The sequence below is a fragment of the Macrosteles quadrilineatus genome, unplaced genomic scaffold (genome assembly GCF_028750875.1).
Source record: "Macrosteles quadrilineatus isolate MER2022 unplaced genomic scaffold, UCM_ALF_1.0 Scaffold_1__1_contigs__length_201487025, whole genome shotgun sequence".
In the NCBI taxonomy this organism is placed as follows: Eukaryota; Metazoa; Arthropoda; class Insecta; order Hemiptera; family Cicadellidae; genus Macrosteles; species Macrosteles quadrilineatus.
This window is the reverse complement of record NW_026542594.1, coordinates 191,001,914-191,015,366: the sequence shown is the minus strand read 5'-3', so window position 1 is coordinate 191,015,366 and position 13,453 is coordinate 191,001,914. Positions and strand designations below refer to the sequence as shown.

The 13,453-nt window shown below is 32.9% G+C and overlaps 1 protein-coding gene across 4 annotated transcripts in view; it reads right to left on the bottom strand.

Annotated features, from left to right (window-relative positions):
• The window catches only part of LOC128992600 (uncharacterized), a 359,698-nt gene that overhangs the window by 118,006 nt on the left and 228,239 nt on the right, over nt 1-13,453 (bottom strand). Inside the window, exon 1 of one of the 4 annotated variants that reach the window (XM_054416286.1) lies at nt 12,695-12,834. The exons of the other annotated variants lie outside the window; for them this stretch is intronic. Coding sequence (XP_054272261.1) covers nt 12,695-12,724 — 30 coding nt within the window. The 5' untranslated portion in view covers nt 12,725-12,834. Of the gene's footprint in view, nt 1-12,694; nt 12,835-13,453 lie in introns of those variants that run through there. 4 annotated transcript variants of the gene reach the window in all.

The following is a 13,453-nucleotide window of genomic DNA, read 5'->3' as shown; positions in this document are numbered from 1 at the left end:
GTTCTTAGTTAGTAAAAAGCTGCAAAGATTATCTGACTTCATACATGAATGATCCTGATTAATAAAACAGCTGTTCTTAGTTATTAAAAAGCTGCAAAGATCTTCGTGACTTCATAAATGAATGATCCTGACTAATAAAATAGCTGTTTTTAGTTAATAAAAATCAGCAATGATCATCTGACTTCATAAATAAATGATCCAAAACAGCTGTTCTTAGTTAGCAAAAAAAGGTGCAAAGAACATCTGACTTCGTAAATGAATGATCATGACTAATAAAACTGCTGTTCTTAGTTAGTAACAAATCTACACAGATCATCTAACTACTGTACATTCTACACTCATCCTTCACTGATAATGCTTAGAATGAGCACTAGAGCACCTAGGTGGCGTCCCCATCTTAATGATAATGATTTTAATTTTATTTTTTATTAGTTAATAATTATTGGCAAACCAAAGGTCATCCTATGGTACTGTTCGGCGTATAGTTTACTTTAGTTTTAATACTAAACAGATTCGTTTATTTACAACTGCAACGTCATCGGATAGTGGAAACACCGAATACAGAAACAATTTAACCATAGTCTTTGTTTGGATACCTATAAAAAGATTACTATAGATAATTAGCGATTAAATGTGTCATACACAATTAACATTGAATATAGGTACTCTTAACTTTCTGCAAACACAAAAATGTCTTAAGAAACATTCGCACTCATGTTGAAAGCGGTTTATAATTTCCCCGCTTGCCACTTTAGTTTCAGTGGTAAGTGTGGTTGTGGGGTGTAAAGTGCCCGGGGGGTGTAAAGTAGGGGGGGGGGGGTTGTGGCAATTTTTGTCCCGCGGTGACAAAGATAAAAGTTTCTCGCTGAGAAAACGATTTGAATAAACCTTTCTTTTTGGCAAGAGCGAAACTATTCTTTGTTCAGATAAAATCTAGTCGCCAAATTATTCTTCGGCAAAGTCGCTCAGCTTTTCTAGACTGAGATGAATTTTGTATTCGTAATGCTAAATGACCGCTAGTATATTGATGAGTGTGTCCTGTATAAGCTTGTTATCAAGATCAGACATTACTTTAATCATAGTCATTTATTTCAAGTGTGAATTGCATAAAACCAAACTCTGTATAATCGTAAGTTGCAAATTTTTATCGAAAGATAAAAAAAACGACGGAGGCAATTTGTAGGTACGTAGTTAACTCTACCATTAGGATAAAGTGGCATTAAATGACCCCGGCGCTGCGAACGTTTGGTTGTTTCATAGTAGATGATAGAATCGCTTCCCCTTAAAACAGCCTAAACTTTGTGAACGGTGCATATTACTTCATCTATGGTATAAGGTTAGCGCGGAAAAACTTCTAGACCCATCTTCGCCTCTTTAATCAAGACATTTCATACATAAAATTTACAATTCACACGACAAAAGCCCCAAACACTTGGACAGTCAAATTAAACACACTAAATGCACACAAACACCATGGCATGACTCATCATAACCAAAGCTTGCTTGACAACCGGAAAATGCGACAAGCCGCCAACGTTCAACAATGACTCAACACGTCAAATTGTAACGCCCGAGCGCATAAAAGGCTTGTTGAACACGTCAAATCCGTGTTGAACACTGACAACACGTGAACTCATTATGCCTAAAACCGGAACCCAAAAAACCTCATCCGGTGACGGGCAGAGACAGACAGGAGGTTGAAACATTTATTAGCGGCAAACTACAATGGATGGAGATGGAAGTCGGAAACGTTCCCATTGCTTTATGTTTTAATTAATTGTGTAATTTACACATAAACTGTCTATTGTTGAGAGTTCTCGGTGGTACGACGGGAACTGTGGGAAATTGGTTTAATTAGTACGTGTGAAAATAGGGCAGCTACTTCTTTAGTCTGATTTGTGAAATATATTTCTTAAGTAGTTTACGTACACTATTTTAGTCAGTTGAGTTCAGTGTATGTTCTAATTCAGAAATTTATGTATCTTCGGTAATCTTTGTGGAACATGAGTGAAACACGTATTAAAACTTGCGAAACATTATCAACTGTTTATGTAGAAAGACACAACAATTAAAGCGTTGTAGATATAACTGTATTAATTAAATGAAATTTATAAATGTTTCTTATTCTCAAAGAGTGCTGCCTTGAGGCAACGGTTAAATTTCAGCTAGTCCGATAAATTTGGGACGTAAAACACTAAAAATATCATCTGATAAAACATAAGTGTAAGAGACATTTTTAGATCTTTTCCCACAGATCAAACGACTAAACAAATTATTATTGATTAAGATTCTATTGAAGTATACCTTTCCACAGAATATACCCTACTAGCTCAAATATATTGAGAAATGTATTCAACAATTCCTAACATCTCGATCAGCATCGTACGTGTTATTAAATTACCTGGAAAAACAAACAAATTATACGTCTAATAACACTAGTAATAATATATTTACACTCATACTGTTGAATCACAAGACGGTAAATACATATGAATTCGCCTATTAGGTATGATGATGATTGCAGTGACGAAATCTACCGTCTTGTGATTCAACAGTATAAGTGTAAATATATTATTACTAGTGTTATTAGACTTATAATTTGTTTGTTTTTCAACAATTCCCTAAAATAGGAAATGATAATTTTACGAAATATAAATGTAAAATCTAAAATTTAAAAAAATGACACTTCTTCACGGTTTTCAGCACAAACCTTGATAGCGCGTACAAATCAACCTTCACGACTTGCTACCAAGGTTTGCGCAACAAAAGCATTCTCAGCTGCATCACTGATACAAGATTTATGACGCAATAAATGTTGGAAGCTTCTCTTTAACAGGCTTTGGTCATAAACTGAACAATCCGAAGTTTACGTTCTCAATCTCCTAAAACGCGAGACATCAGACGCCTGGTGGCTCCGATTGGGACATCTTTAATGGAGTTTAAATGTAGTTTTGTTGGGGAAAATACTGTTCGCGTTCATAGAAAAATGAATTTGAACTAAATGTATTTTCTTGAAGGTGTTAAATGACGACTTGGTGGCTGCACAGTCATGATGATCATTTAAAGAAACTAGCAGCAAAATAAACTTGTAAAAGGCCTTTTCCAGGGGAAGCGTGGAAATGGTATGCTTCATTCTGTAAAATGCTAACACAAAAGCTCATTTTGTCGCTGAAGGCTTAAGAAGTAAAATTGTAGCATATCGAAGTTAAGAGTCTTAAAGGCAGATGTAGAGTAAAACTACCTCAATATGAGTGAAAATTGATGTTCTTGACAACGAAATCGATCGTCATCTACCCTTAGAGGAGGTAAGAGTCATAAAACGAATTTAAGGTACATTAAACTCTTACTTTATGTGATTTTCAGTAGAAAAAAATACCAACTAATTAAGCAGGAGTTCATAAACATGACTAAGGGAAAACGTAATGGTTATTCAGTGTATTTTATTTACAGTGCTACATCTATTTCCAGTTTCATTCTTTTGGCTGTGATAGATACCACGTTAATTTTTTTAGTTACTCAGAACAATATGCATGTTGTATAAGTTTTACTTATTCATTAAACTAGTAATATATTTTAAGTTATCGTTTAATTTAAAAACATTTCAAATTTTCTATATATAAAAAAATAAATTTGTATAGGAAATTTCAATTTAAGATAAAAAAATATTACTTGCAAACAGATTGAAAATCATACACATTCTTACCTCATAAAAATTGCACAATCGTCAAGACAGAATCAGACTTTTTTAGCTGCAAACCTTTAAATTTCCTAATAACTCAATATGCTAACTTTAATTTTCATCCGACAAATTTGAGTTTGACACATATCTCACACGTCAATTTTGGTAATATTATTAGCAATATCCAAAATTAATATCCTACATTGTCAGCAGCGTAGCAAGGTAACTTTTTGCTAGACGTCAACAAAAGGATATTAGCAAGTCCATCTATCACTTTACAACAACAGACTTCACCGACAGGGAAGCTGATACAAGACAACTGCAGTTAATTGTTCATATTGTAGACAGTAAAACATAAATCTAAGTTTACCTATTAGGCCTTTAGGATAAATAACCTCCTCTAGTGGAAAATAGATATGTAAAGGAGGGTATTTAACTAAGAAAAAGATTTAGGCAAAAATAGGGCATTCAGACATAACCATTTATGAAAAAGCATGTTTCAAAATTTACAACAGGTTGAAAAGATAGCAATAAGAGCTGCATATGCTTTAAAGCTACGACCTAATATTGGTCAATTGATTGGTCAATTTGCAGAAAAGCTATTTTTTAGAGATGGAATAAGAGTTTTATGATTTTGTGTGTGAGATATTTAACTGCAACACGTCATGTTACGTCAGAAAATGCTTACACTTTTTTGTGAAACCTTTAATACTGAACTAAGTCAATTTTGAGAGAGCTGCATATTGGAGAACGTTTCAGTCAGGAAGCCTTTGCAAATGAGGCATTCTCTTCTTCTTCTCTCTCTCATATTGTCTTCAAAAGAGGTTGGAGGGAAATTAAATCATTTAACGCTTTGAAGCCCCAAGTAGTGACGGGACTGGTAAAATTAGGGGAAAGAAGCCTCGAAACAGTTTTAAGGGGCAATGATCAAATTTCAAATGACTGAATTTTATTTTCAAATTACATAACGTAAGTAAACGTACTTAGGGTAGTTATTTTAAACATTTCTTAACATTGATCTAATGCATCTAAGTTGTGAAGTTTGTATTTTAAATTTACAAAAAATAGCAAAATATCTGGATGTTGAAAATAGTCTGAGAATATTAATGTTCGCCTGTTAAGTTATTTCACTATGGGAAGCAAAATTAATCAGCTATTGCACTTTAAGTGGTCTAGTTTGATAGAATTCGTCTTAAAGAGAAAAAAAGGTTCAATAAGTTGCCATTTAATACGAGAAAAATTAAATAAAGTCAATTCTATTGTTTAGGTATAGTGTCCTTATTTTGTACCAGGTACAAAGGAAACTCTAGTACAAACCTTAAGCTTTTTTGTACGAAAACTAAAAGGTTATAGTGTTACTTTTAACACTCTACAAAAGATTTAATACTATGTTTATAGCCTTTTGTTAACTAGAATACGATTTAAAGGTATTTTTAACATATTTAAAACGAATTGGGATAAATATAGCCCAAATATTTAATAGTTACGAATAGACTAAATACTTGAACTAATTGCAGTATTACTTTAGGAACTTTGCTTTATCCTTTATTATGATAATGGACTAGTCGGATTTATAAATTTCTTACAAATTCAATTTATTAACATCAGTCGGTAAGCCCAAGGCCTCCTACCCCCTGAAGGGGCGCATGCAGTAACAAAAGGGTTCAATAATGACGGATTCTTTTTGGGAAACCCCTTTGAAGTCTGGTTTATTATCGATACAGCACCCTTTTGATACTCGATACCACGCAGCAATATCTTGAAATTGCTTCCGAAACAGTGTTTTCATTCCAGTTCAACTCCAGTCAAGAATATTTTGAAAATAAACCTCCAAGTAGCAAAAATTCTGGATCTATACAAATTTGTATTCTTTACATTTTTTCAGAACAAAATAAGTATGAAATTCAAATTCTGTAGTAATGTTATCATTCTGTATACAATAAAATATGGTTGTAAGTATTTTTTTCCTAAACTTTCATCAGACTTCTATCAATAATGTTTAGACGAATGTGAAATGCACGATTAACTATACAGTAGGCCTATCGCCTTTTTTATATAAAAAATTTGGATGAATCCGTACATGTTGTACATTATTATGAATTTGTTGATGAACATAAAACACGAATGCTGTAACTAAATCCATGAAAAATCGCTCATTAGCTATACATTTTAAAAGCAAAACGTAAAATAATAAATTACACACAACCTAATTTGTCTACTCTATGAGAAACAGGCAACTTTATTTCAAGTAATCTATTTACATGCTGATGAAGTAGTTGAATAAAACAATTCTCAAGTATGTAAAGAGGATTATCTGTTACACATTAATATTTTTTAACTCCACTTCAGATAGAATACAAGTGGAAACATCATTACAACATAAACATTAACAACTCTTGTCAAAGCAAACATTCTCAACCAAGAGAATATTAAATATAAATCCGCTTTACTTCAACAGCTAATAACTTCCACAAACAAAACTTCCCACTAAAATGTTTCTTCAGTTGCGTTATTTCAACTTCTAATCTTACCAGTAAATATTTACTTTTAGATGAAATTGAATATTTTAGTTCGCTGAGCGAATATTTCCAAAAAGAGGTTTGTGGAATGGTATATTCAGTTAGATTTGAAACACTGTGTACATTCCTATAAAAAAGGCTTATTATAAACTCACTTAGCGATATTTAGTAGTAACATTTGAAAATGTTAAGTAGTATCATTACTTTAAACGCAAATGGTTTTAAGTTTATGTTTGATCATAATCTTTAAAGGATAGCTAAGTACTTTTTAAAACTATCCATAATGAATTTTAAAGCAATGTTTACCGACAAAATCTTATTTCATCAAGATATTGATCATAGAATTAGATGTGTTGGTGCCATCGATATTTGGTGTGTGCTACCATTTGAATACTACGTGCAATGTGTTTCATTTATTTATTTATTCCAAACAGCAAATTGCCAATATATACATGGGATTGCAAAAAGTAACATGCAATGTTACAACAAAGTTGAACATAGTGTAACATTAACCAGATAACAATAAATAACTACAAAGCTAGACATTTCAAGAGTTAAACAAAACTTGGTAAAAAAACAACGTGTTTTCAACACTTTTCGATGTCATACACTTATCTTATCCAAAGATAAAGACAATAGAGAAGGCAGAGTTGAGTGAATGTGTTGAATGAATTAAATGACAGATTTCTCTATAATTAAGATAAGTTGTTTATTAAGACAAGACCATTCATTAGACACCTTTAGATCAATGACAGCTGGGTCCAGTTTCGAAACATTAAAACGATTTTTCTATATCCATTCAAGTACCCAGCTAGTGCAGTATTCACCACATATTCACAAGACGGTAAATGTTACATTTGTTAAAGTTTCTTTGTATTTCAAGTGGAACACTTTTATTCTCTCTTTGGAATAATTTCTATAAAGACAGAAAAGCTATCAACCTTTAGTGAGTCAGATTCGCAAATATTTTAAGCCCTCGTGTAACGAATTGTCGTCCAGAAGGGGTTGGTTTTCACGCCATGTGACTCATCCCCCTAACCCTACAAACCCCTTATACAGGATACCACACGCACTACACTAATAGGCTATACGGGTACAGGACATGGGCTGTATGTGATTTACACACTATTGGGCCTAATTGTTATATGCCGCATGATACAGGTGGATGGGATGCAAGTAGATTATCTTGTTGATGGTAGGTTATGGTATGTGAGGTGTAGTGGTATGTTTCGTCGGTTGTAAATAGTTCATAGAGTGGCTATTTTCGGCTTAAGTTCCAGTAAAGAAAAATAACTGAGGGTCGAAAAGAACGTTTTCGCCCGTTAACAAACTATCTTTCTAGTCATATTGTATGATTCTTTGCGCTAAATAATTCACAAAACAAAATATTTTGTACACAAAATTACCTACCAAAATGGCTTTGTCCATGTTATGCTTTATAAGAACAGATAATACCGTCATTTCGGTGCAATATGAAAGCATTTCTGTACGATTGAAAGTTACAGAGAAAATTCCAAATAAACGTTTAAAATTATTATCATGCTATTTCTACGCAGAAAAATAAAACAATTGTAGTTTGCTTGCCTTTGGATACATTTTGATCAAATTTTAAATTTTATTTAATTAGACATTTTATCAAAAAACTTTTCCCCGTGGCAGCAAACCTACTAAGTGTTCATTAAATCAATACGTGATTTCGATGGGGAATCACTCAGACTTGTTCAAGGAAGTATTGAGTATTGAGTAAAAATGTAATCAGGCAAATGAAAATTCGCTTAGTCTGCAGGTTTGGTGCGGCAGGAGTATTTTTTTCAATCAACTCGTATGGCTAAAATCTGAGCAAGCACATAGAGTAGATCCATTCTTTATCCTCAGTATATATAAGAACAGTATCCCAAATTCCCAAAGTGAAAGGGGGATCACTTGAGCCCGGAATCCCCCATGAGCCGCCAAAATGACGCATCTGAACGCCTCCCCAAAACTGGCGGGTAAAATATCGTCTTGGGGAAATTTGTCAGGAAATAAGAAAATGTCAAAATTCTGATTGTCTGGAGGATTATTCATCATTGTAAGAACTGTGTTTCGTGGAATTGAATTACAGGATGATATATTATCCAAATGCCGTATGTTAAAATAAATGTTTTGATAAAAAAACATAATCGAAAACCCTGTTAGCAAAAACACATACGTAATATAAATCGTATTTTGAATGTCGTACGGTTAACATCTTACTATTAATTATATTCTATATAAAGAATTCGAAGAGACACATTTTACTATTGAAAACCACTTAACTTATCTGGATTTTTTATTTAGCTAATGTTACTGAATCTATTTTAACCTACAATCGGTAATTTTCTCTTAATTAAAATATTAGTCAGTTAAAAATTATTTGAAAAATAAATACATTAATCGTTTATTTCCTCTATCATAGGGATTCATCAACTAGTTAAAAGAGAAGTAAACTTGTTATATTAAAAGAACTAATAGGATTTTGTTTAGAATGTTTTTTCAATCATTTATATCAGTAACCCATAATCATATGTTGTCTCAAATGAAAAATCGTTCTCTACATGTGGCTTTAGGAGTTTAAATACTGTGGCGGCCAGGGAATATTCATTCTAAATTAATTCAAAATGGTCTTCGAAAATTCTCATATCGTAGTACCACTATTCAACTGTCCTGTCAAATATTTATATACTAAACTAAAATATATACATGTATAAAACTAATATTCACATATTTGTAATCAACACCATATAAAATATAGTTTTGACACCCAGCTACATAATATAATCCCCCAAAGTATAATTTTAATTTTTAACCACGCATTAACATACAGTGTTGGCATATAAAATTACTAATTAACCAAATAAAACCCCACATCACATTATAATTAGACATTATCAACATTCATAATCAACAATGAACAAGGCAATAAAAGGATTTCCGGATCCGGTCGTTGCAATAGTCCGCAAGCAACGTTGCAATCAGCGAGCACAGAATATGCAATCCATATGCAAGGGATGCAAGCTTGCATTTATATGCAGACTGGATTGCACCCGTATGGGTGAATTGCATACTTTCACTGCCTTTATGAACCATAACATAATGTGGGCAGTCTAGCCAACCTAATAACATGATGCTTATGTTGCCAACCTTCAAGAATAAAATGTTATTGTTATGGACTCCGTATTCCATATTAAATTACTATTAGTTTCCGTTTCTGGAGGCAGGCGGTTGCAATAAGATTCTGATTATATTTCTTGTTTGTAGTGTACTTTAATAGGTTTCATATTTTTTTCATATGTGATAGGTTTGTTTTTTTTTACCAAATTACCATTGTCCATTACTTTTCTGTATAAGGGTCTATTTTAGAGTAAAGTTGCCCTTATTATGCCCCCATTATGCTATACATTACCTATGTTATGTATACAATTAAATCCACTCTTAAAATTTAAAATAAATTGCTACGTATAAAAACTAAATGTACTGCTTTTCTGTGCGTCTATTTTTTTATTAATTTTAGTAGTGTTCTATAAACGACACAGTGACGTTTATTCTTTGGAAAAATATATGTTGTACAGAAGACCGAGTGAACATTTTATGAAGATTGACAGATATGTCTCAACGAATTTGTATTTACCCACTTACTTGCTTTAAACCAAATTTTGTATCGCATATACGAAAAACTTTCAATGACTAATTTATTTAAATGTTAAAGATATATTTACTATTGAATACAATTATACTAAATAATAACTCTTTATAGAAACCTGAAGTTGTAATCCACATCCCATTCGTGCTTGAAAAAGGACATATTTCAAACATATCTTTCCCCAACATACAAGTTTCATGTCGCACACATCCACATCTCCCCTAACACAAGGAATGATTTACATGAGCCACACAGTGATCGCCCATATCTGCGTATGTGTGTGTAAATGTGTGATTGTGATGTGTGCGTGTGCCCCGCCTAACACACATTTATCAGCCAGTTTTAATTCTAATGGCCTCTCTCGCATATGGCTACAAACTAATGGTACCTAAACCCGCAACCCGGCATCAGCTATGTTTGAACTGTGAGGCTGGTTTGGTTAAAGCGCGGGCCTTCAGACCTAAAACCTCTGGTTCAAATTTTGCCAATCGCTGATAGCTAAGTGGCAATTCCCTAGCTTTGAAGCCCATCTTAAGGTTTAATACCACAAATCTAACCGGAGCGAGGTGTTCTAGTTTGGTTAGAGCTCGGGACTTCGGTTCCAGAGGACCCGGGTTCAAATCTTACGCAATCAACAATTGATTTTATCAATGTGTGTATTCATTGGTGATAGTGACGCAACCCCTAGGTCTAGCCTTAAGAAATGTGAAAAACAATTTCGGGCTCGTGCCTAGCGTCCTAGGAAAAAAAAATATAAACGGACGATTCTATTAGATTAATACTTATTATGTGTTGGAGGACGTCCCCTAAAATCCAGTGAAAGAATATTATCGTCGAAAAGGAGCGGCATATTGCAAGGGATTTATGGTATCTGGTATCTAACGTCAATGGTTTAGTTAAATAGTACACATTTTTTTCAGCCCAATGGCGTCTGTTTTCTGTTCGGAATTGAACAAGTAACCTTCGAATTTTAAAGTGAGCACTATAACTACTAAGCTACCAAAACAAGGACACAATATTCATCCATTTAGAACAAAAGTCGTGGAGGTTTCTTTGTCTTAAGTGGAGACGAACTCAACTTCACGATAAGTAATCAACTATTTGGCGTTTGCTGTTATTTTGAAAGATTTTTATATTAAATGATACATTTAGTTAATTTTCAGACTTGTATATGGGAGAATTGAAATCTTCCAACTACTAACTACGGTATTGAGTAACTACGTATGGCCCTGTATTTGATTATGGTTGGCAAACCTGCTTTGTCCTCAAAAAAACTCGAAAGTTTGACATTGACTGCTCATGGGGGAATCTGTGCTTGAATGATTTTCTAACACTTTTGAAATTTCGAATACTGTTATTAGATACACTGAAGATAACGTATAGATACGTTATTTGACATGGAAACAGAATCATAGGCTACTAGAATTAATACTCAGGATGAAGAGATTCAAAATCAGTCCATTCGTTCCTTAGTAAATATATCTTTAGATAAAAAACAATTAGCAATGTAAATAACGTAATAGGTGTTTTGTTTTAAATTAATGTAAAATTACTTTGGTTATCATTATATCAAAAAGATTTTGAAAGCTTTGGACGTACAAATTAAACGAACCAGTAAAACTCAGACTAAACCAAGCTGATGATATAATTTATAAATACACACTCGCTTTTGGAAATTAAAGAGCGTAAAGCTTTTGAATTAGATAAAATCCTCGGATAAAAATTCCCTTGACAGAAAAAAGGAGATAAAATACACCTGTTTTATGAGCTAAATGGAGAAACTCAGTCTGTGTGTTCTGAATGCGTTAATTAAATCTCTCACAATAGTACTTTAGTAGCTTTATACTCATGTATAATTATTTAAATGTTCATGTGATAGAATTCATTAAAACAGTTTAACGGAAATAGAAAAATCTTACTCATTTTTACTTGTAGTGTATCAAATTTGATTAAATTGTATAGATTAGCCATTCAAAATAACATATTTATTTTGTTTCTCGTTAAAATACAAAAAAAAGACCAAGAACGTGTTTTTTGTAAGTAAAAGTGGATATTATTTAGAAATAATTCACTAAAATCCATAGTAAAGTTATGCACGGCTGTTCACAGTAGCTGGTTGTTTATTAATTAAAAGGAGTAATATTAGAAGGCTATTCATGTTTTGCCTGAAAAATGATCCATCTTTCATTTTTTTAACGGGTTGTCAAGACAGAGCAAAAAACTGAAATAAAAGTGAGCGTGGACTCAAAAAGACATTGACAATACGGCCTGAGCAACGCATTGTGGACCCATTTATCGGGCGAAAACTTCAATAATTGACACAGGCTTCTTGGCTATAGACATTTTCCTTTACATGCAATTGTTAATTGGTAGCATGCGCTTAATAATAAAAGGTAGGCAAAATATTTACTTTGCCAACATAGGTTGCACACTTGGAGGAGATAACATTGAAATGAGTGTTGAAATGAATGGTATGTTATTTTGATAACTGTCAATGCTGGTTATAAAACAATCATTCATTAAATCTCCAATGTACAAGGACAGCTAGGAATCGTTTAGACCAATCAAAAACCTGGTAGGACTACCTTTCTTGAAATAGAATTTTCAACCTTGTACTAAATAGTTACAGTAAATATAACCACTTTGCAACCGAGATATATAACTATCAAATAATAATTTTTTCTAAGCCATCACCACTTTGGTGCAAGCCAATTCCGAAATGTGCACTGAAAAACTTAAAACTCACTGCTGACGGACGACCACAGCACGATTTGAGCATTGGTAAGCACAAACATGCACTGAGCGAAGCAGACACTGATATTCTAGCAGGAAACTCACATGGCTAGTTTTGGAGATATTGGTGCCCATTCCATGGATGCGAAGGAGTACACAAAAGTGAGGTTAGGTCGTCAAAAGTCATCAACGTCTCACTATCTTTATATATAAATATATAATTTCTCACGACGTAACACGGATAAAAACACTAACACGCACTAATTGTCTTATTGAAATTACTGTGACACTTTTGAGTAAAGTTCGAAGATGTAAAATAGCATTGGAATTTTAACTCGTATACTATTTATTGCCTTTGCACAAGGGTTGAGCAATGTGTTTTACATCCGAAAGATAATTCCTGTAAAAGGGTGTATTTTTGAGTATTGGCAGGAGTGGTACGTGTAAAAAGTGTTCACTATAAAATTGAAATTGGTCTATGGTAGCAACATAGTCCACTGTTATAATTTATCTTCAAATTCAACTGTAACAATCAAAATTTCTGTGTTAAGAAGATTTGCATGTTACTGGCAATTCAAAAATAAACCAACCAACTTAATATTTACATTTTGAGTAATTTACTAACTATGGTAAAATTTTTAATGATTTCAAATCCTAACTTATTATTTTTGCTCGTTCAACGTTCTATCCCTAGTGAAACGTGGTTCACTTCGTAAATTAAAAGCAAGAATAGATCAGAAAATATTTTAAGTTAAAAATCGAATGTGATGTATACAAATGGATTAAAAATGTGTGTATGATGAAAAAATGAAACCGTGTTCATGAATGAAAATGACAACACTTTGTACTTTACTCCAAAATATA